The following is a 20,052-nucleotide window of genomic DNA, read 5'->3' on the forward strand; positions in this document are numbered from 1 at the left end:
ATGAGGAAGTAATGGGTAGATATGGTATCAAGGATAGGAATGGGGAAGGACAGATGGTAGTTGATTTTGCAAAAAGGATGGAAATGGCTGTGGTGAATACCTACTTTAAGAAAAGGGAGGAGCACAGGGTAACATATAAGAGTGGAGGAAGGTGCACACAGGTGGACTACATTCTTTATAGGAGATGCAAGCTAAAAGAAATCACAGACTGTAAGGTGGTAGCAGGAGAGACTGTCACTAGACAGCATAGGATGGTTGTAGGATGACTTTAGAGGTAAAGAAGAAGAAGAGAGTGAGAGCTCAACAAAGGATCAGATGGTGGAAGCTGAAGGAGGAAGACTGTTGTGTGAAATTTAGTGAGCAGGTGAGAGAAGCACTAGTTGGAGGGGAAGCAGTTTTGGACAACTGGAAAAGTACTGCAGATGTGGTGAGGGATACAGCTAGGGCAGTACTGGGTATGACATCTGGACAGTGGAAGGAAGACAAGGAGACTTGGTGGTGGAATGAAGAGGTCCAGGAAAGCATAAGGAGAAAGAGGTTGGCGAAAAAGTTTTGGGATAGTCGGAGAGATGAAGAAAATAGACAGGAGTACAAGGAGCTGCGGCGTAAGGCGAGAAGAGAAGTGGCAAAAGCAAAGGAAAAGGCATTGCGAGCTGTACAAGAAGTTGAATAGTAAGGAAAGAGAAAAGGACTTGTACCGATTGGCCAGACAAAGGGACAGAGCTGGAAAGGATGTGCAGCAGGTTAGGGTGGTAAAAGATGCACATGGTAAGGTGCTGACAAGTGAGGAATATGTGCTGAGAAGGTGGAGGGAATATTTTGAAGAGTTGATGAATAAAGAAAATGAGGGAGAGAAAAGGCTGGATGATGTGGTGAGAGTAAATCAGGAAGTAAAAGAGATTAGCAAGGACGAAGTGAGGGCTGCTATGAAGAGGATGAAGAGTGGAAAGGCAGTTGGTCCAGATGACATTCCAATGGAGGCATGGAAATGTCTAGGAGAGATGGCAGTAGAGTTTCTAACCAAGATTGTTTAATAAAATCTTGGAAAGTGAGAGGATGCCTGAGGAGTGGAGACGAAGTGTGCTGGTTCCTATTTTCAAGAACAAGGGTGATGTGCAGAGCTGCAGTAACTACAGAGGCATAAAGCTGATCAGCCACAGCATGAAGTTATGGGAAAGAGTAGTAGAAGCTAGGCTTAGAAAACAGGTGAAGATCTGTGAGCAGCAATATGGCTTCATGCTGAGAAAGAGCACTACAGATGCAATGTTTGCTCTGAGAATACTGTTCGAAAAGTACAGAGGAGGACAGAAAAAGTTACATTGTGTGTTTGTGGACTTAGAAAAAGCTTATGATAGGGTGCCAAGAGAAGAGTTGTGGCATTGTATGAGGAAGTCTGGAGTGGCAGAGAAGTACGTTAGGGTAGTGCAGGACATGTACAAGAATAGTGTGACGGTGGTGAGATGCGCAGTCGGAATGACAGACTCATTCAAGGTGGAGGTGGGATTACACCAAGGATCAGCTCTGAGTCCTTTCTTGTTTGCAGTGGTGATGGACAGGTTGACAGATGAGATCAGACAGGAGTCCGCATGGACTATGATGTTTACAGATGACATTGTGATCTGTAGTGAGAGTAGAGAGCAAGTTGAGTCTAGTCTGGAGAAGTGGAGATATGCTTTGGAGAGAAGGGGAATGAAAGTCAGTAGAAGCAAGACTGAGTACATGTGTGTGAATGAGAGGGAGCCCAGTGGAATAGTGCAGTTACAAGGAGTAGAAGTGGTGAAAGTAGATGAGTTTAAATATTTGGGGTCAGCTGTTCAAAGTAATGGAGAGTGTGGTAGAGAGGTGAAGAAGAGAGTGCAGGCAGGGTGGAGTGGGTGGAGAAAGGTGGCAGGAGTGATTTGTGACCGAAGAATATCAGCAAGAGTGAAGGGGAAAGTTTACAAAACAGTAGTGAGACCAGCTATGTTGTATGGTTTAGAGACAGTGGCACTAACAAAAAGACAGGAGGCAGAGCTGGAGGTGGCAGAGCTGAAGATGTTGAGATTCTCTTTGGGAGTGACAAGAATGGACAAGATTAGGAATGAACATAGAGGGACAGCTCAGGTGGGACGGTTTGGCAACAAAGTCAGAGAGGCGAGATTGAGATGGTTTGGACATGTGCAGAGGAGGGACCCAGGGTATATAGGGAGAAGGATGCTGAGGATGGAGCCACCAGGCAGGAGGAGAAGAGGGAGACCAAAGAGGAGGTTCATGGATGTGCTGAGAGAGGACATGCTGGTGGTTGGTGTGACAGAGGAAGATACAGAGGACAGGGTGAGATGGAAACGATTGATCTGCTGTGGCGACCCCTAACGGGAACAGCCGAAAGACAAAGAAGAAGAAGGTGCCGTCTCATTGTCTAAGTCATGGGAAAAGGGTTGACGACGAACATATTTCGTTTCGAAAAATGCTCAGCAGTGTTCATTTCGTCAGACGAAGCGAACACTGAGCATTTTTTGAAAGTTCATGGAATGTTTGCATAGAACATTTGCAAACATTTTCATTCTTTGTTCGTATGATGTTCATACAACATTCTGTTGATTTACAGTGGCCAAAGTCAGGGTGGTATGTCCAGGATACAGCCGCGTATAAACAGAGCGGGAAACAGTCATAACACGCACTGCAATTGAAAAGAATATGCCAGCGGTCTGCATTTTATGGAGAAAACACTCAGACCAGAGCAGCCACATCAGCGTGGTATGGCGTGGCTCCGTTGCTTTTAACGGAATGTGCAGCTCAATTCAAAATATGCCGGCGGTGTGTGAGTAACACAAACGGCAACGAATTAAACATTCATGCCACAACTGTCAAAGACAGTGCGGTATGTCTCATCTATATTAGTGGGGAAACACAAGAATCTTGATCTAAAAATATACTGGCTGTGTGTGACTAGCACAAACACAAGACTTAAACATTAATGCACAGCGGTCAAAGACGGCACAAACACTTAGTGGTAACCAGTTAAGCCACCAGTCGTTTACTCGTAAGCAGGTTTACTCACCATGAGCGGTAGCTAAGGAAAGTACTAGTTGTCTTACAGCCTCTGGAGGGCGTGTTGGCGTAGCTCCAACAAGACAAGTCATCTGAAGTAATCTTGACCTTCTTTTTTCATATGAGATGAAAAAAGGAATGACTGCTGGGTGACACGATCTCATATACTGTTGGCTGAAACCACCCAGGTCATCTAGTGGTCAGGAGGAATGAAATAGAACCGGCTTTTCTTATTTGGCCTCTACTGGTGGTTGGCTCACACTGCGGTATTGTATCACTTCCTGTTCCGGAGCACGTCGGTGTTTTGCTGTATCTGTTAGCTGTTTAATCTGCGTAGTTAGCTTGATCTAGATAACTGGATAACGATTTGTTTCACAGTGTAATCTTCACGTGCCTTAACTAAAGCACTCCCTCTGCTGAATTCACCTCTAAATTATTTACACATTATTCAGTTTGTGTGTTTTTAGGAATCCGCTAGCTTAGCGCAGCTACTAGCTCTTAGCCGGTTTAGCATGGCGGCTTCTCCTGTCTCTCCCGCACTTCTCTGCTCTGGGTGTGAAATGTTTAGTTATTCCTCGGCCTCCTTTAGCAGTAATGGTACTTGTAATAAGTGTAGCTTATTCGTAGCTTTGGAGGCCAGGCTGGGTGAATTGGAGACTTACAAAATCCTACAGCTAGCCAGGCCCCTGTAGTCGGTGCGGACCAAGGTAGCTTAGCCGCAGTTAGCTGCCCCCCAGCGGATCCCGAGCAGCCGGGAATGCAGGCTGGCTGGATGACTGTGAGGAGGAAGCGTAGCCCTAAACACAAGCCCCCTGTGCACCACCAACCCGTTCACATTTCTAACCGTTTTTCCCCACTCGGCGACACACCCGCCGAGGAACAAACTCTGGTTATTGGCGACTCTGTTTTGAGAAATGTGAAGTTAGCGACACCAGCAACCATAGTCAATTGTCTTCCGGGGACCAGAGCAGGCGACATTGAAGGAAATTTGAAACTGCTGGCTAAGGCTAAGTGTAAATTCGGTAAGATTGTAATTCACGTCGGCAGTAATGACACCCGGTTACGCCAATCGGATGTCACTAAAATTAACATTGAATCGGTGTGTAACTTTGCAAAAACAATGTCGGACTCTGTAGTTTTCTCTGGGCCCCTCCCCAGTCGGACCGGGAGTGACATGTTTAGCCGCATGTTCTCCTTGAATTGCTGGCTGTCTGAGTGGTGTCCAAAAAATGAGGTGGGCTTCATAGATAATTGGCAAAGCTTCTGGGGAAAACCTGGTCTTGTTAGGAGAGACGGCATCCATCTTCACTTTGGATGGAGCAACTCTCATTTCTAGAAATCTGGCCAGTTTTATTAAACCCTCCAAACCGTGACTATCCAGGGTTGGGACCAGGAAGCAGAGTTGTAGTCTTACACACCTCTCTGCAGCTTCTCTCCCCCTGCCATCCCCCCAATACCCCATCCCCGTAGAGACGGTGCCTGCTCCCAGACCACCAACAACCAGTAAAAATCTATTTAAGCATAAAAATTCTAAAAGAAAAAATAATATAGCACCTTCAACTGCACCACAGACTAAAACAGTTAAATGTGGTCTATTAAACATTAGGTCTCTCCTTCTAAGTCCCTGTTAGTAAATGATATAATAATTGATCAACATATTGATTTATTCTGCCTTACAGAAACCTGGTTACAGCAGGATGAATGTTAGTTTAAATGAGTCAACACCCCCGAGTCACACTGTCAGAATGCTCGTAGCATGGGCCGAGAGGGAGGATTAGCAGCAATCTTCCACTCCAGCTTATTAATTAATCAAAAACCCAGACAGAGCTTTAATTCATTTGAAAGCTTGACTCTTAGTCTTGTCCATCCAAATTAGAAGTCCCAAAAACCAGTTTTATTTGTTATCTATCGTCCACCTGGTCGTTACTGTGAGTTTCTCTGTGAATTTTCAGACCTTTTGTCTGATTTCGTGCTTAGCTCAGATAAGATAATTATAGTGGGCGATTTTAACATCCACATAGATGCTGAGAATGACAGCCTCAACACTGCATTTAATCTATTATTAGACTCAATTGGCTTTGCTCAAAATGTAAATGAGTCCACCTACCACTTTAATCATACTTTAGATCTTGTTTTGACTTACGTTATGGAAATTGAAAACTTAACAGTATTCCCTGTAAACCCCCTTCTGTTTGATCATTTCTTAATAACATTTACTTTAATGGACTACCCAACAGTGGGGAATAAGTTTCATTACAGTAGAATTCTTTCGGAAAGCGCTGTAACTAGGTTTAAGGATATGATTCCTTCTTTATGTTCTCCATTGCCATATACCAACACAGTGCAGAGTAGCTACCTAAACTCTGTGAGTAAGATAGATTATCTCGTCAGTAGTTTTACATCCTCACTGAGCACAACCTTGGATGCTGTAGCTCCTCTGAAAAAGTGAGCCTTAAATCGTAAGTGCCTGACTCCGTGGTATAACTCACAAACTCGCAGCTTAAAGCAGATAACCCGTAAGTTGGAGAGAAAATGAATGAAGATCTTCACTTAGCCTGGAAGAAGAGTCTGTTGCTCTATGAAAAAGCCCTCCGTAAAGCTAGGACATCTTACTACTCATCACTAATTGAAAAAAAATAAGAATAACCCCAGGTTTCTTTTCAGCACTGTAGCCAGGCTGACAGAGTCAGAGCTCTATTGAGCCGAGTATTGTTGGGAAGGTGTCGTAGCACGGACCCACAACAGGGGGCGCAAATGAACGGACAATGAATAAGCCACAAAGGTAACAATTTAATGTTGCGATAATACACAACGAAACGTACTATAATCTGCACAGTCAATTTAACACCAGGTGACGTGTGGGCAGGCTCGAAGATAGAAGACCCCCGACGAGAGAGAAGCTGCGTCCCACACGGCTTCCACCACCAACGGCCTGAAGAACACCGGAGCCGCCAAGTCCCGAGTCCCCAGGTGGCCTCTGTCTTTGGCTGTCGACCCTGGTACTGCTGGCAGAAAGCAAAGACAAGATGAGTGAGTGTGAGTCCACACACTCAGTAAATCCACGGTTAACGAGGGAGGAAGCACCTCCACCTCCAAGCACACACTCGTGCAGCTCCTGTTTGAGCACTTATCTGGGTGGGAGGTGTTGCGAAGCCGTCACTGAACACCTCAAATGCCACCTCCACAGACGAGTCTCACCGACAGGAAAACGGCTGCAAAGAAGAGTTTAGACAGATATACAGTCTTAAGTTCACAGAGAAATTACCTTGGTAATGATAGTCGATTTCTCGGCGGGGAGGTGGAGTTGCAGTCCGGCTTTTATGGTGGTGATGATGAACGAGTGACAGCTGGTGCAGAGGATGAGTGACAGCTGTCACTTCTTCTGGGTCTGGCGCCCTCTCGTGCTTGGAGCCCGCACTCCAAGCAGGGCGCCCTCTGGTGGTGGTGGGCCAGCAGTACCTCCTCTTCAGCGGCCCACACAACAGGACCCCCCCCTCAACGGGCGCCCCCGACCAGGCTTGTCCGGGTGTCTTGCGTAGAACTCGGCCAGGAGGGCCGGGTCCAGGATGCAGCTCCTCTTCACCCAGGAGCGTTTTTCATGTCCATACCCCTCCCAGTCCACCAGGTATTGGAACCCCCGGCCCTTACGACGGACGTCCAGGAGCCTGCGGACCGTCCAAGCAGGCTCCCCGTCGATGAGCCGGGCAGGAGGCAGCGTAGGTCCAGGTGCACAGAGTGGCGAGCGTGCGGTCCGCCACACCCGGCGGCACCTCCTGAGGTGGGCCTGGACCGAGGGCACACCGACCTCTCCCTCCACCAGTGGGAACAATGGGGGCTGGTACCCCAAACATGCCTCAAAAGGGGAGAGGCCGGTAGCAGACGAAACTTGGCTGTTGTGGGCATACTCGATCCAGGCCAGATGGTGACTCCAGGCCGCCGGATGCGCGGAGGTGACACACCGAAGGGCCTGCTCCAACTCCTGGTTGGCCCGCTCTGCCTGGCCGTTGGTCTGGGGGTGGCACCCGGTCGAGAGACTCACGGTGGCCCCCAGCTCCTTGCAGAAACTCTTCCACACCTGTGAAGAGAACTGGGGACCACGATCTGATACAACGTCCGATGGTATCCCATGCAGCCGCATGACGTGGTGGACCAGGAGGTCTGCCGTCTCCTGGGCCGTCGGGAGCTTCGGGAGGGCCACAAAGTGGGCCGCCTTGGAGAACCGGTCCACTATCGTGAGAATCACGGTGTTGCCCTGGGACGGCGGGAGGCCCGTGATGAAATCCAGGCCGACGTGAGACCAGGGGCGATGAGGCACTGGCAGGGGTTGGAGGAGGCCCGTCGTCCTCCGATGGTCTGCCTTGCCCCTGGCGCAGATGGTACAGGCCTGGACGTAGTCCCGGATGTCGGTTTCCAGGGACGCCCACCAGAAGCGCTGCTGGACTACTGCCACGGTCCTACGCACTCCGGGATGACAGGACAGCTTGGACCCGTGACAGAAGTCCAATACGGCAGCTCTTGCCTCTGGTGGGACGTACAGTCGGTTCTTGGGCCAGTCCCCGGGTCCGGGCTCCTTGTCAGGGCCTCCCGGACGGTCTTCTCCATGTCCCAGGTGAGGGTGGCCACGACAGTGGACTCGAGGATGATGGTCTCGTTGGGGTTCGACAGCCCCGCTTTGGCTTCTTCTTCGTGCACCCGGGACAATGCATCTGGTTTTTGGTTCTTGGTCCCGGGGCGATACATGATCTGGAAGTCAAAGCGCCCGAAGAACAGAGACCAGCGGGCTTGCCTGGGGTTCAGCCGCTTGGCGGTCCGGATGTACTCCAGGTTCCGATGGTCCGTGAAAACTGTGAAGGGCAACGATGCCCCCTCCAGCAGGTGTCTCCACTCTTCAAGAGCCACCTTCACCGCAAGAAGTTCCCGATTGCCGACGTCATAGTTCCGTTCAGCAGGGGTCAACCTCCGGGAATAAAAGGCACAAGGATGGAGAACCTTATCAACCTCCACGCTCTGGGACAGCACGGCTCCTATCCCTGAGTCAGAGGCGTCCACTTCTACTATGTACTGGCGATCAGGATCAGGCTGCACCAGAACTGGTGCAGTCGAGAACCGGCGTTTCAACTCCTGGAACGCGGCTTCGCACCGATCCGACCAGGCGAAGGGGACCTTGGTGGAGGTCAGGGCAGTCAGGGGGCTAACTACCTGACTGTAACCTTTAATGAACCTCCTGTAGAAATTTGCAAAGCCTAGGAACTGCTGTAGTTTCCTGCGGCTTGTTGGTTGGGGCCAATCTCTCACCTCCGCAACCTTAGCCGGATCAGGAGCTACAGAGTTGGAGGAGATGATGAACCCCAGGAAGGACAAAGAAGTGCGGTGGAACTCGCACTTCTCGCCCTTCACAAACAGCCGGTTCTCCAACAACCGCTGTAGGACCTGACGTACATGCTGGACATGGGTCTCAGGGTCCGGGGAAAAGATGAGTATATCGTCCAGATATACGAAGACGAACCGATGCAGGAAGTCCCGCAAGACGTCATTTACCAAAGCTTGGAACGTCGCGGGGGCGTTAGTGAGGCCGAACGGCATGACCAGGTACTCAAAATGACCTAACGGGGTGTTGAATGCCGTCTTCCATTCGTCTCCCTTCCGGATCCGAACCAGGTGGTACGCATTTCTAAGATCCAATTTAGTGAAAATTTGGGCTCCATGCAGGGGCGTGAACACTGAATCCAACAGAGGTAACGGGTATCGGTTGTGAACCGTGATCTCGTTCAGCCCTCTGTAATCAATGCATGGACGGAGTCCACCGTCTTTTTTACCCACAAAAAAGAAACCAGCACCCATCGGGGAGGTGGAGTTCCGGATCAGCCCGGCAGCTAAGGAGTCCCAGATGTAGGTCTCCATTGATTCGCGTTCCGGACGTGAGAGGTTGTACAACCCACTGGACGGGTACTCAGCACCCGGGACCAAATCGATGGCACAATCATATGGTCGGTGCGGGGGAAGAGTGAGTGCCAGATCCTTGCTGAAAACGTCAGCAAGATCATGGTACTCCTTTGGCACCGCCGATAGATTGGGGGGGACTTTGACCTCCTCATTAGCCGTAGTGCCGGGAGGGACCGAGGATCCTAAACACTCCCGGTGGCAGGTTTCGCTCCACTGCGTGACAACCCCGGACGGCCAATCTATCTGGGGATTGTGCTTCACCATCCATGGAAAGCCCAAAATCACTCGGGAGGTAGAAGGTGTTACATGGAACACTATCTTCTCCCTGTGATTCCCAGACACAACCAAAGTCACTGGTTGTGTCTGATGTGTGATTAATGGAAGCAGGGTGCCATCTAGTGCTCGCACCCGCAATGGTGTCGGCAGAGCCACCAGAGGGAGCCCTACTTCCTTTACCCATCTGCTGTCCAGCAGATTCCCTTCAGACCCCGTGTCTACCAGTGCTGGGGCGTGAAGGGTTAAATCCCCACAAAGGATTGTTACTGGGATTCGTGCAGATTTGCGGGGTTTTCCCGCGTGCGTGTTATGGCCCACCCTTAGCCCAGTTTCTAAGGACGGGCGTTGTAGTTTGACCGTTTGGGGCAGTCCTTCTGCATGTGCTCGCAAGAGCCGCAGACAAAACACTCCCCGCGGGCCAGCCTCCTTTGTCTGATATTTGATCTTAATTTGGCCCTGCTCGTGTCCATAGCCTCCTCAGCAGGGGGAGCTGTAGCCACACGGAGCTCTCTGGCAGTGAAGCGTGGGGACGACGTCACCTTGTCGGAACCGGAAGGGGGAGGGACGGCTCGTGCCCGGTCACGCCCCCCGGCCTGCTCCCGACGATGCTCGTTTAAACGGTTGTCTAATCGTATAACTAAATCGACAAGCCCGTCAAAATCCCGCGGTTCCTCCTTAGCCAGTAGGTGCTCCTTAAAGACCGGGGACAGTCCGTTTATAAAGGCGGCGCGGAGCGCAACGTTATTCCAGCCGGACCTTGCTGCCGCGATGCGGAAGTCGACTGCATACTCGGCTGCGCTACGGCGCCCCTGTCTCATCGACAGCAGCACGTTCGAAGCGGTCTCACCTCTGTTGGGATGATCAAACACTTGTTTGAACTCCTGTACAAACCCAGCATAAGACGTTAGGAGCCGTGAATTCTGCTCCCAAAGCGCCGTAGCCCATGCGCGTGCCTCTCCTCGAAGCAAATTAATAACATAAGCCACCCGGCTAGCGTCTGACGCATACATGACAGGGCGCTGTGAAAAGACGAGCGAACACTGCATGAGGAAGTCCGCGCACGTCTCGACACAGCCCCCGTACGGTTCCGGAGGGCTTATGTATGCTTCAGGGGACGGTCGGGGGGTTCGTTGAACGACCAGTGGAACGTCTGATACAGGCCCAGGAGCAGCCAGAGGAGTGGTTGCAGCAGCGCCCTGGTCGCGCGCTTCCACCCTGGCGGTGAGAGCCTCCACCCTCCGATGAAGGAGGACATTCTGCTCGGTCACTAAATCTAACCGAGCCATGAAGGCGGTTAAGATATGCTGCAGCTCACTCAACACGCCTCCCGCTGACGCCTGCGCTCCTGGCTCTTCCATTGGCCGTTCAAGCTCGGGTTGACGCCCCTCGGAATCCATGACGATGGCCGAGAAATCCTGTTGGGAAGGTGTCGTAGCACGGACCCACAACAGGGCGCGCAAATGAACGGACAATGAATAAGCCAAAAAGGTAACAATTTAATGTTGCGATAATACACAACGAAACGTACTATAATCTGCACAGTCAGTTTAACACCAGGTGACGTGTGGGCAGGCTCGAAGATAGAAGACCCCCGACGAGAGAGAAGCTGCGTCCCACACGGCTTCCACCGCCTGAAGAACACCGGAGCCGCCAAGTCCCGAGTCCCCAGGTGGCCTCTGTCTTCGGCTGTCGACCCTGGTACTGCTGGCAGAAAGCAGAAATATGATGAGTGAGTGTGAGTCCGCACACTCAGTAAATCCACGGTTAACGAGGGAGGAAGCGCCTCCAACTCCAAGCACACACTCGTGCAGCTCCTGTTTGAGCACTTATCTGGGTGGGAGGTGTTGCGAAGCCGTCGCTGAACACCTCAAACGCCACCTCCACAGACGAGTCTCACCGACAGGAAAACGGCTGCAAAGAAGAGTTTAGACAGATATACAGTCTTAAGTTCACAGAGAAATTACCTTGGTAATGGTAGTCGATTTCTCGGCGGGGAGGTGGAGTTGCAGTCCGGCTTTTATGGTGGTGTTGATGAACGAGTGACAGCTGGTGCAGAGGATGAGTGACAGCTGTCACTTCTTCTGGGTCTGGCGCCCTCTCGTGCTTGGAGCCCGCACTCCAAGCAGGGCGCCCTCTGGTGGTGGCGGGCCAGCAGTACCTCCTCTTCAGCGGCCCACACAACAAGTATTCCTTTAACTTTAACTAGTAACGACTTCATGACTTGCTTTGTTAATAAAATTTTAACTATTAGAGAAAAAATTACTCATAACCATCCCAAAGACATATCGTTATCTGCTTTCAGTAATGGTGGTATTTGGTTAGACTCTTTCTCTCCGATTGTTCTGAGTTATTTTCATTAGTTACTTCCTCCAAACCATCAACATGTCTATTAACCCCATTCCTACCAGGCTGCTCAAGGAAGCCCTACCATTAATTAATGCTTCGATCTTAAATATGATCAATCTATCTTTATTAGTTGGCTATGTACCACAGGCTTTTAAGGTGGCAGTAATTAAACCATTACTTAAAAAGCCATCACTTGACCCAGCTATCTTAGCTAATTATAGGCCAATCTCCAACCTTCTTTTTCTCTCAAATTCTTGAAAGGGTAGTTGTAAAACAGGTAACTGATCATCTGCAGAGGAATGGTCTATTTGAAGAGTTTCAGAATTCATCATAGTACAGAAACAGCATTAGTGAAGGTTACAAATGATCTTCTTATGGCCTCAGACAGTGGACTCATCTCTGTGCTTGTCCTGTTAAACCTCAGTTCTGCTCTTGATACTGTTGACCATAAAATTTTATTACAGAGATTAGAGCATGCCATAGCTATTAAAGGCACTGCGCTGCGGTGGTTTGAATCATATTTATCTAATAGATTACAATTTGTTCATGTAAATGGGGAGTCTTCTTCACAGACTAAAGTTAATTATGGAGTTCCATAAGGTTCTGTGCTAGGACCAATTTTTATTCACTTTATACATGCTTCCCTTAGGCAGTATTATTAGAAAGCATTGCTTAAATTTTCATTGTTACGCAGATGATACCCAGCTTTATCTATCCATGACGCCAGAGGACACACACCAATTACTTAAACTGCAGGAATGTCTTACAGACATAAAGACATGGATGACCTCTAATTCCTGCTTTTAAATTCAGATAAAACTGAAGTTATTGTACTTGGCCCCACAAATCTTAGAAACATGGTGTCTAACCAGATCCTTACTCTGGATGGCATTACCCTGACCTCCAGTAATACTGTGCCAAATCTTTGAGTCATTTTTGATCAGGATATGTCCTTCAATGCGCATATTAAGCAAATATGTAGTACTGCTTTTTTACATGTGCGCAGTATCTCTAAAATTAGAAAGGTCTTGTCTCAGAGTGATGCTGAAAAACTAATTCATGCATTTATTTCCTCTAGGCTGGACTATTGTAATTCACTATTATCAGGTTGTCCTAAAAGTTCCCTGAAAAGCCTTCAGTTAATTCAGAATGCTGCAGCTAGAGTACTGACGGGGACTAGGAGAGAGCATATTTCACCCATATTGGCCTCTCTTCATTGGCTTCCTGTTAATTCTAGAATAGAATTTAAAATTCTTCTTACTTATAAGGTTTTGAATAATCAGGTCCCATCTTATCTTAGGGATCAGCATCCTGAAGACAGACACCCTCTCTACTTTTAAGATTAGGCTTTAAACTTTCCTTTTTGCTAAAGCTTATAGTTAGGGCTGGATCAGGTGACCCTGAGCCATCCCTTAGTTATGCTGCTATAGACAGACTGCTGGGGGGTTCCCATGATGCACTGAGTGTTTCTTTCTCTTTTTGTTATGTATGCACCACTCTGCATTTAATCATTAGTGATTGATCTCTGCTGTCTTCCACAGCATGTCTTTTTCCTGGTTCTCTCCCTCAGCCCCAACCAGTACCAGCAGAAGACTGGCCCTCCCTGAGCCTGGTTCTGCTGGAGGTTTCTTCCTGTTAAAAGGGAGTTTTTCCTTCCCACTGTCGCCAAGTGCGTGCTCACAGGGGGTCGTTTTGACCGTTGGGGTTTTTCTGTAATTATTGTATGACTTTTTGCCTTGCAATATAAAGCGCCTTGGGGCAACTGTTGTTGTGATTTGGTGCTATATAAATAAAATTGATTTGATTTTGAAATTAGGCTTGATACATTGTGATACTTTTCGCATGTAATACATATTGTGTTGAAAAATGCTGTAAAACCTAAGGCATCACACATGTGAAACGGTTGACCCTCACCTGTGTGTGTGTGTGTGTGTGTGTGTGTGTGTGTGTGTGTGTGTGTGTGTGTGTGTGTGTGTGTGTGTATGTATGTATATATACGAGGTCTATTAGAAAAGTATCCGACCTTATTATTTTTTTCAAAAACCATATGGATTTGAATCACGTGTGATTACATCAGACATGCTTGAACCCTCGTGGGCATGCGAGAGTTTTTTCACGCCTGTCGGTTACGTCATTCGCCTGTGGGCAGTCTTTGAGTGAGGAGTCGTCCACCCGCTCGTCGATTTTTTTCATTGTTTAGGAATGGCTCAGAGACTGTTGCTTTGTTTGATAAAAATTTTTTCAAAACTGTAAGGCACCACTTGAATGGACACCATTCAATAAATTCAGCTGGTTTTCGGTAAAAATTTTAACGGCTGATGAGAGATTTTGGTCTGGTAATGTTGCTTTAAGGATGGTCCACGGCGCCTGACGGCGATCTGCGCTTCGAGGCGGCAGCGTCTCGCCGTTTCAAGTTGAAAACTTCCACATTTCAGGCTCTGTTGACGCAGTAAGTCGTCAGAGAACAGAGAACTTTCAGAAGAAGTCGGCATGAGGAGTTTATTCGGACATTCCATTGTTAACGGTCATTTTGTAATGAAAGAACGTGCGGGCAGAGTCGCATGTCGGGCTGGACCCGACCGCGGGGGGTCGCGGCAGGAAAAACACCTCCGTTGGAAATCTTAACGGGCAAGTTGGAACATGCCCAAGCTGTTAAACAATTTATCAGTTACTCACTTGTTGAAAGCCATTAAAAGCTTCCTGAATTCTACAAATGGTTTTCAACACGGAGGTGTTTTTCCTGTCGCGGCGCACACAGATTTGCCGAGTCGTCACGGAAACGACTCGGCGAATATGCGCGTACGTCTTTCATTAAAAAAATGTCCTTAAACAGTGGAATGTCCGCATAAATTCCTCATGCCGGCCTCTTCTGAATCTTCTCTGTTCTCTCACGATGTCCTGGGTGAATTAAGCCTTAAATTAGGATGTTTTCAGGTCGAAACAGGCCAATGACGGCGCCTTTAAGCGCTGCAGGACGTCCCGCTCCGTGGGAAGTCCTTACACCGACAGAAACACCCCATAATCTCTCATCAGCCGTTAAACTTTTCACAGAAAACCATCTTAATTTCTCGAATAGTGTCCACTCGGATATTCCTCACAGGTCCAGAAAAAATTTTGATAAAGCAACGCGCGCCGTCTCGAGCAGCGTGTGAAACAAAGGAATTCAGCCGAGAGGGCGGGACCACATCTCACTCAAGGCCTGCCCACAGGGAAATGACGTCACCGACACGCGTGAAAAAACTCACGCATGCGCACGAGGGTTCAAGCATGATTGGTGTAATCGCATGTCATTCAAATCCATATAGTTAAAAAAAAAAATAAAAGGGTCGGTTTATTATCTAAGAGACCTCGTATATATATATATATATATATATATATATATATATATATATATATATATATATATATATATATATATATATATATATATATATATAAACAAATGCTCCACTGGAGATGTCATCTCATCTCTGGGTTTTTGGAAAGTGAGGACCCCAATGACAGACTGCTCTGTCAGAGCTAAACCTTTAATGCATCTATCCCATAAACTGCCTCTGAAACTCGAGGCAGTTTTGTGGTGGTGCGGATGTTGTGAAGCACGACAATGCATGCTCCGAGACTTCTTTTTTCTTTTCTGTCATCCTCCTTCCAGGATCCTGAAGAAGCTCGACATGCAGGTTATTGGGCGCAACTACTACAACCCCCACGATCCACTTGAGGTCCCACAGCACAAGTATGTTTGAACCACCGCACACAGGCTGGACAAGGGGGTTGTTGTTGTGTTTATATATGTACTGCTCAAAATAATTAGGTTCCACAGTGTTCCTTTCATTCCTGTGAGCAGTGTGCATGTGTGTGTATATAAATGGCCATTTGTAAATGGATTACAATATAAATGAGTGATTTGTAGGGCTGCAATTTTCAGTTATTTCCATTAATCTAAATTTTGTGTGTAGATCAAAATGTGTGCCGTGCTTCTGGAGTATTTACAGAAGCATATTTATCCCATTTAAACCATATTTATTATGCTGATAGTTTTTGCACAATCATATTGCAGTTCCAAAAGACAGTCTTTATACAAATTTTGACTGACTGAACCTTGGTTTGTGCCATGACTCTCATAGGTTTCTTCGTTGACAAATGAGCAGCTTTATGAATTATTTTACGTTCTGCAGTGAAACTTGTTCCAGTTCAACATGCAGATCCACCTTGGGTTTGCTGTGGCGACCCATAGTGAAAACAAGGAAGCAGCTGAAGGGACTTGGTGTTTAACATGCATAGAGCTTTTTACAGTCTGAATTTACACATCAGTGTAGTCAATTTCGGCTATAAATGAACAGCATTCTGTGTACATGCTCTCTCCAAGGAAAATGTCTAAATCTTGGTAACCACAAGGTACAGAAAAAAAAAATCTATGCACAGGTGTTAAGGCTGGAAAAGAGAGCACTCTTCAACTACTGTATTTTATTTGGAGGTTCTGCAAAATTACCCAGGGAGCCATTTAAAGTTCACTTATTATGTATCCTTTTGAGACCCAGCAATGCATTTTTGTAAGAGATGAATTTCACACCTTTATTTCAGTTTGCTGTAGATCCTGTTGTCCACTGCATAAAAAACAAATTTTGACAGTTATTGTTGTTTTCACCCAAGACAATTTAATGCAAAAATTGCAAATTTCTTTTGTTCTCTGCATCTCAGGAGGATATTTGTTTTATTTATTCTTCACCTTAGCTAAGCTGTGTGTGTGGACAGTCGGTCAGTCAATATTCACTCATTCATTTATTTCTGGGTTATGGGCCTTTCACGCTGCACATGTTCAGGGTGTTAAACACTTTGTGGATCGCTCTAATGCCCATTAATTTCTGTGAGAAGCAACCTCCACCGGGAGCGCACATTGCGCTTGTCGTCAGGGTGCCGCAGTCAAAGTTCAGTGCAATCCACCTTTAACCACTGTGACGTAGTTTGGAACTGTCTAATGGAAACGACTGGCCAAAACACGGAGGACAAATGTATCACAGAACTGTTAATTTATACACAGCAGTTTTCTGAAGAAAATCCTCACAAATGTAGGATTAATTTCTGATTACTGTACACTTTGAAGTAATAAAAAACCCTTACATAAGATCACTAAATTTTTAATTAAAGTGGTTTTAAGTAAAAAAAAAAAAAAAAAGAATCTTTACAAATCTTTGTTCATATGCAAATTCAAACCATAACTTACTGTTGTTTAAGATGAGATGAATTCTTGATTAACATTATAAATAACTTTGGACATTTATTTTTATACATGTGGACATTTTTAAGTCTGGTAGATTAATTCATTTATATCTGCATTTTATCCAGGAAAAGAGACACTGTAAATGAACATATTTATTATAAATGCAACAGGAGATGATGTAATAATGACTGCAGTGTGTCTGTTAGGATTTCTAAATGTGACATAAACCTCATATAATTTTTTATTTAGGCATTTCAACACTTAATTACATCCTTATTGACTATGTGATTACTTTTGTTGTAATCAGGACAGAGTAATTTCTAAAATATGAATTTCACTATTTTAGTGACTGAAAGCTTTCAAATTATGCACAATAGGGGTGGGGCTGCTTCTACATATGCAAATGTATTTCTGACTGAACTTTGACTTCATGGCCATGTTTAATGATTCATTAATTTAATGTTAATATAAAGGGAAATAACCTTTTCAAATAATAAAACAGGTGCTCTTTAAAGCGCCTTTGTTTTATTTAGAAGAATAGCAGCAGGTGTTGATTTTCAGAGACGACAGGTGAGCTGGACTCTTAGGACATATCGTTATCTTTGGCTGCTTTCAGTGATGCCGGTATTTGGTTAGACTCTCTCCGATTGTTCTGAGTTATTTTCATTAGTTACTTCCTCCAAACCATCAACATGTCTATTAGACCCCATTCCTACCAGACTGCTCAAGGAAGCCCTACCATTAATTAATGCTTCGATCTTAAATATGATCAATCTGTCTTTATTAGTTGGCTATGTACCACAGGCTTTTAAGGTGGCAGTAATTAAACCATTACTTAAAAAGCCATCACTTGACCCAGCTATCTTAGCTAATTATAGGCCAATCTCCAACCTTCCTTTTCTCTCAAAAATTCTTGAAAGGGTAGTTGTAAAACAGCTAACTGATCATCTGCAGAGGAATGGTCTATTTGAAGAGTTTCAGTCAGGTTTTAGAATTCATCATAGTACAGAAACAGCATTAGTGAAGGTTACAAATGATCTTCTTATGGCCTCAGACAGTGGGCTCATCTCTGTGCTTGTTCTGTTAGACCTCAGTGCTGCTTTTGATACTGTTGACCATAAAATTTTATTACAGAGATTAGAACATGCCATAGGTATTAAAAGCACTGCGCTGCGGTGGTTTGAATCATATTTATCTAATAGATTACAATTTGTTCATGTAAATGGGGAATCTTCTTCACAGACTAAGGTTAATTATGGAGTTCCACAAGGTTCTGTGTAGGACCAATTTTATTCACTTTATACATGCTTCCCTTAGGCAGTATTATTAGACAGCATTGCTTAAATTTTCATTGTTACGCCGATGATACCCAGCTTTATCTATCCATGAAGCTGGAGGACACACACCAATTAGCTAAACTGCAGGATTGTCTTACAGACATAAAGACATGGATGACCTCTAATTTCCTGCTTTTAAACTCAGATAAACTGAAGTTATTGTACTTGGCCCCACAAATCTTAGAAACATGGTGTCTAATCAGATCCTTACTCTGGATGGCATTACCCTGACCTCTAGTAATACTGTGAGAAATCGTGGAGTCATTTTTGATCAGGATATGTCATTCAATGCGAATATTAAACAAATATGTAGGACTGCTTTTTTACATTTGCGCAATATCTCTAAAATGAGAAAGGTCTTGTCTCAGAGTGATGCTGAAAAACTAATTCATGCATTTATTTCCTCTAGGCTGGACTATTGTAATTCATTATTATCAGGTTGCTCTCAGACTACAAGCTTACTTGTAGTTTCTAGGGTTTGTAAGAGTAGAATGGGAGGCAGAGCCTTCAGCTTTCAGGCTGCTCTCCTCTGGAACCAGCTCCCAATTCGGATCAGGGAGACGACACCGTCTCTACTTTTAAGATTAGGCTTAAAACTTTTTTTTTTGCTAAAGCTTATAGTTAGGGCTGGATCAGGTGACCCTGAACCATCCCTTAGTTATGCTGCTATAGACTTAGACTGCTGGGGGGGTTCCCATGATGCACTGAGTGTTTCTTTCTCTTTTTGCTCTGTATGCACCACTCTGCATTTAATCATTAGTGATTGATCTCTGCTCTCTTCCACAGCATGTCTTTTTCCTGGTTCTCTCCCTCAGCCCCAACCAGTCCCAGCAGAAGACTGCCCCTCTCTGAGCCTGGTTCTGCTGGAGGTTTCTTCCTGTTAAAAGGGAGTTTTTCCTTCCCACTGTCGCCAAGTGCTTGCTCACAGGGGGTCGTTTTGACCGTTGGGGTTTTTCCGTAATTATTGTATGGCCTTGCCTTACAATATAAAGCGCCTTGGGGCAACTGTTTGTTGTGATTTGGCGCTATATAAATAAAACTGATTTGATTTGACATTTAACCAGATGGTCTCCTCTGCAGCTTGGACCACTTGAGTTTTTGGATAGACTTTTCTCACATTCTCATAGGTTCTCTGCACGACAAATATTGAAATGTTCCTGATGTGGGACAAGTGAAGAAATATATTTCTTGAAATATAAAGAATCACAAAACGGTGAAAAAAAAATTCACTGCATTTTATAAATATTAATAAAAGCCATAATGTAATGCCACCTAATATTTAATTAACCAAATCGCCAAAATACCACAAAAACGTAATGTGGTTATTAATCATCAGATGACAAGGTAAAACCTCTGAAATCATTTTAAAGTCAGTTTTAAGCAGAAACAAGGCAATAATCAGTGAGTCGCAACTGGCGCTTTGAACTGACGGAGTTGTAGTGAGCGCAGCAGCAGCTCTGATTGTTTCCTCAGTCTTTTATTATGAAATGATGCTGAATTTATGTGGAAATGGTTGTTGTACAAAAGCTTCAGATATCTGTTACTGACAGATGACTGGAGTGCAGTTTGAAGCAGAAACAAGTTGACACTCGGTGAACTGCGGCTGACGCACAAAAAGGACGCATGTGCAGTGAAGGCAGAGTAGGCCAGTTTGTAGAGGGGGGGCTGTTCTTTTGGTACACAGGGCCTCAAAGCCAGATAGTGACGTAGAAATCCACCCACCACCGCATACAAAGTGTCCAACGTGAGGAGAGGTGTTAAAATATGCAAATAATGTGTGTACTGTGAAAGGCCCATAAGGGGAGGGTTGCTGTTCCAAATGTAGAAGTGCTGGTATGATGGGGCGCGAGATCAACAGACCGAGGACTGCATATGAGGTCCTGCAGACGTCCCAGAATGCCA

General features: G+C 46.0%; 1 protein-coding gene across 1 annotated transcript in view; it reads left to right on the forward strand.

The window, feature by feature from the left end:
* The window catches only part of piwil1 (piwi-like RNA-mediated gene silencing 1), a 141,190-nt gene that overhangs the window by 31,921 nt on the left and 89,217 nt on the right, over positions 1-20,052 (forward strand). Inside the window, exon 6 of the mRNA XM_034192708.1 lies at positions 15,248-15,328. Coding sequence (XP_034048599.1) covers positions 15,248-15,328 — 81 coding nt within the window. The remainder of the gene's footprint in view (positions 1-15,247; positions 15,329-20,052) is intronic.

The sequence above is a fragment of the Thalassophryne amazonica genome, chromosome 17 (genome assembly GCF_902500255.1).
Source record: "Thalassophryne amazonica chromosome 17, fThaAma1.1, whole genome shotgun sequence".
Taxonomy (NCBI): domain Eukaryota; kingdom Metazoa; phylum Chordata; class Actinopteri; order Batrachoidiformes; family Batrachoididae; genus Thalassophryne; species Thalassophryne amazonica.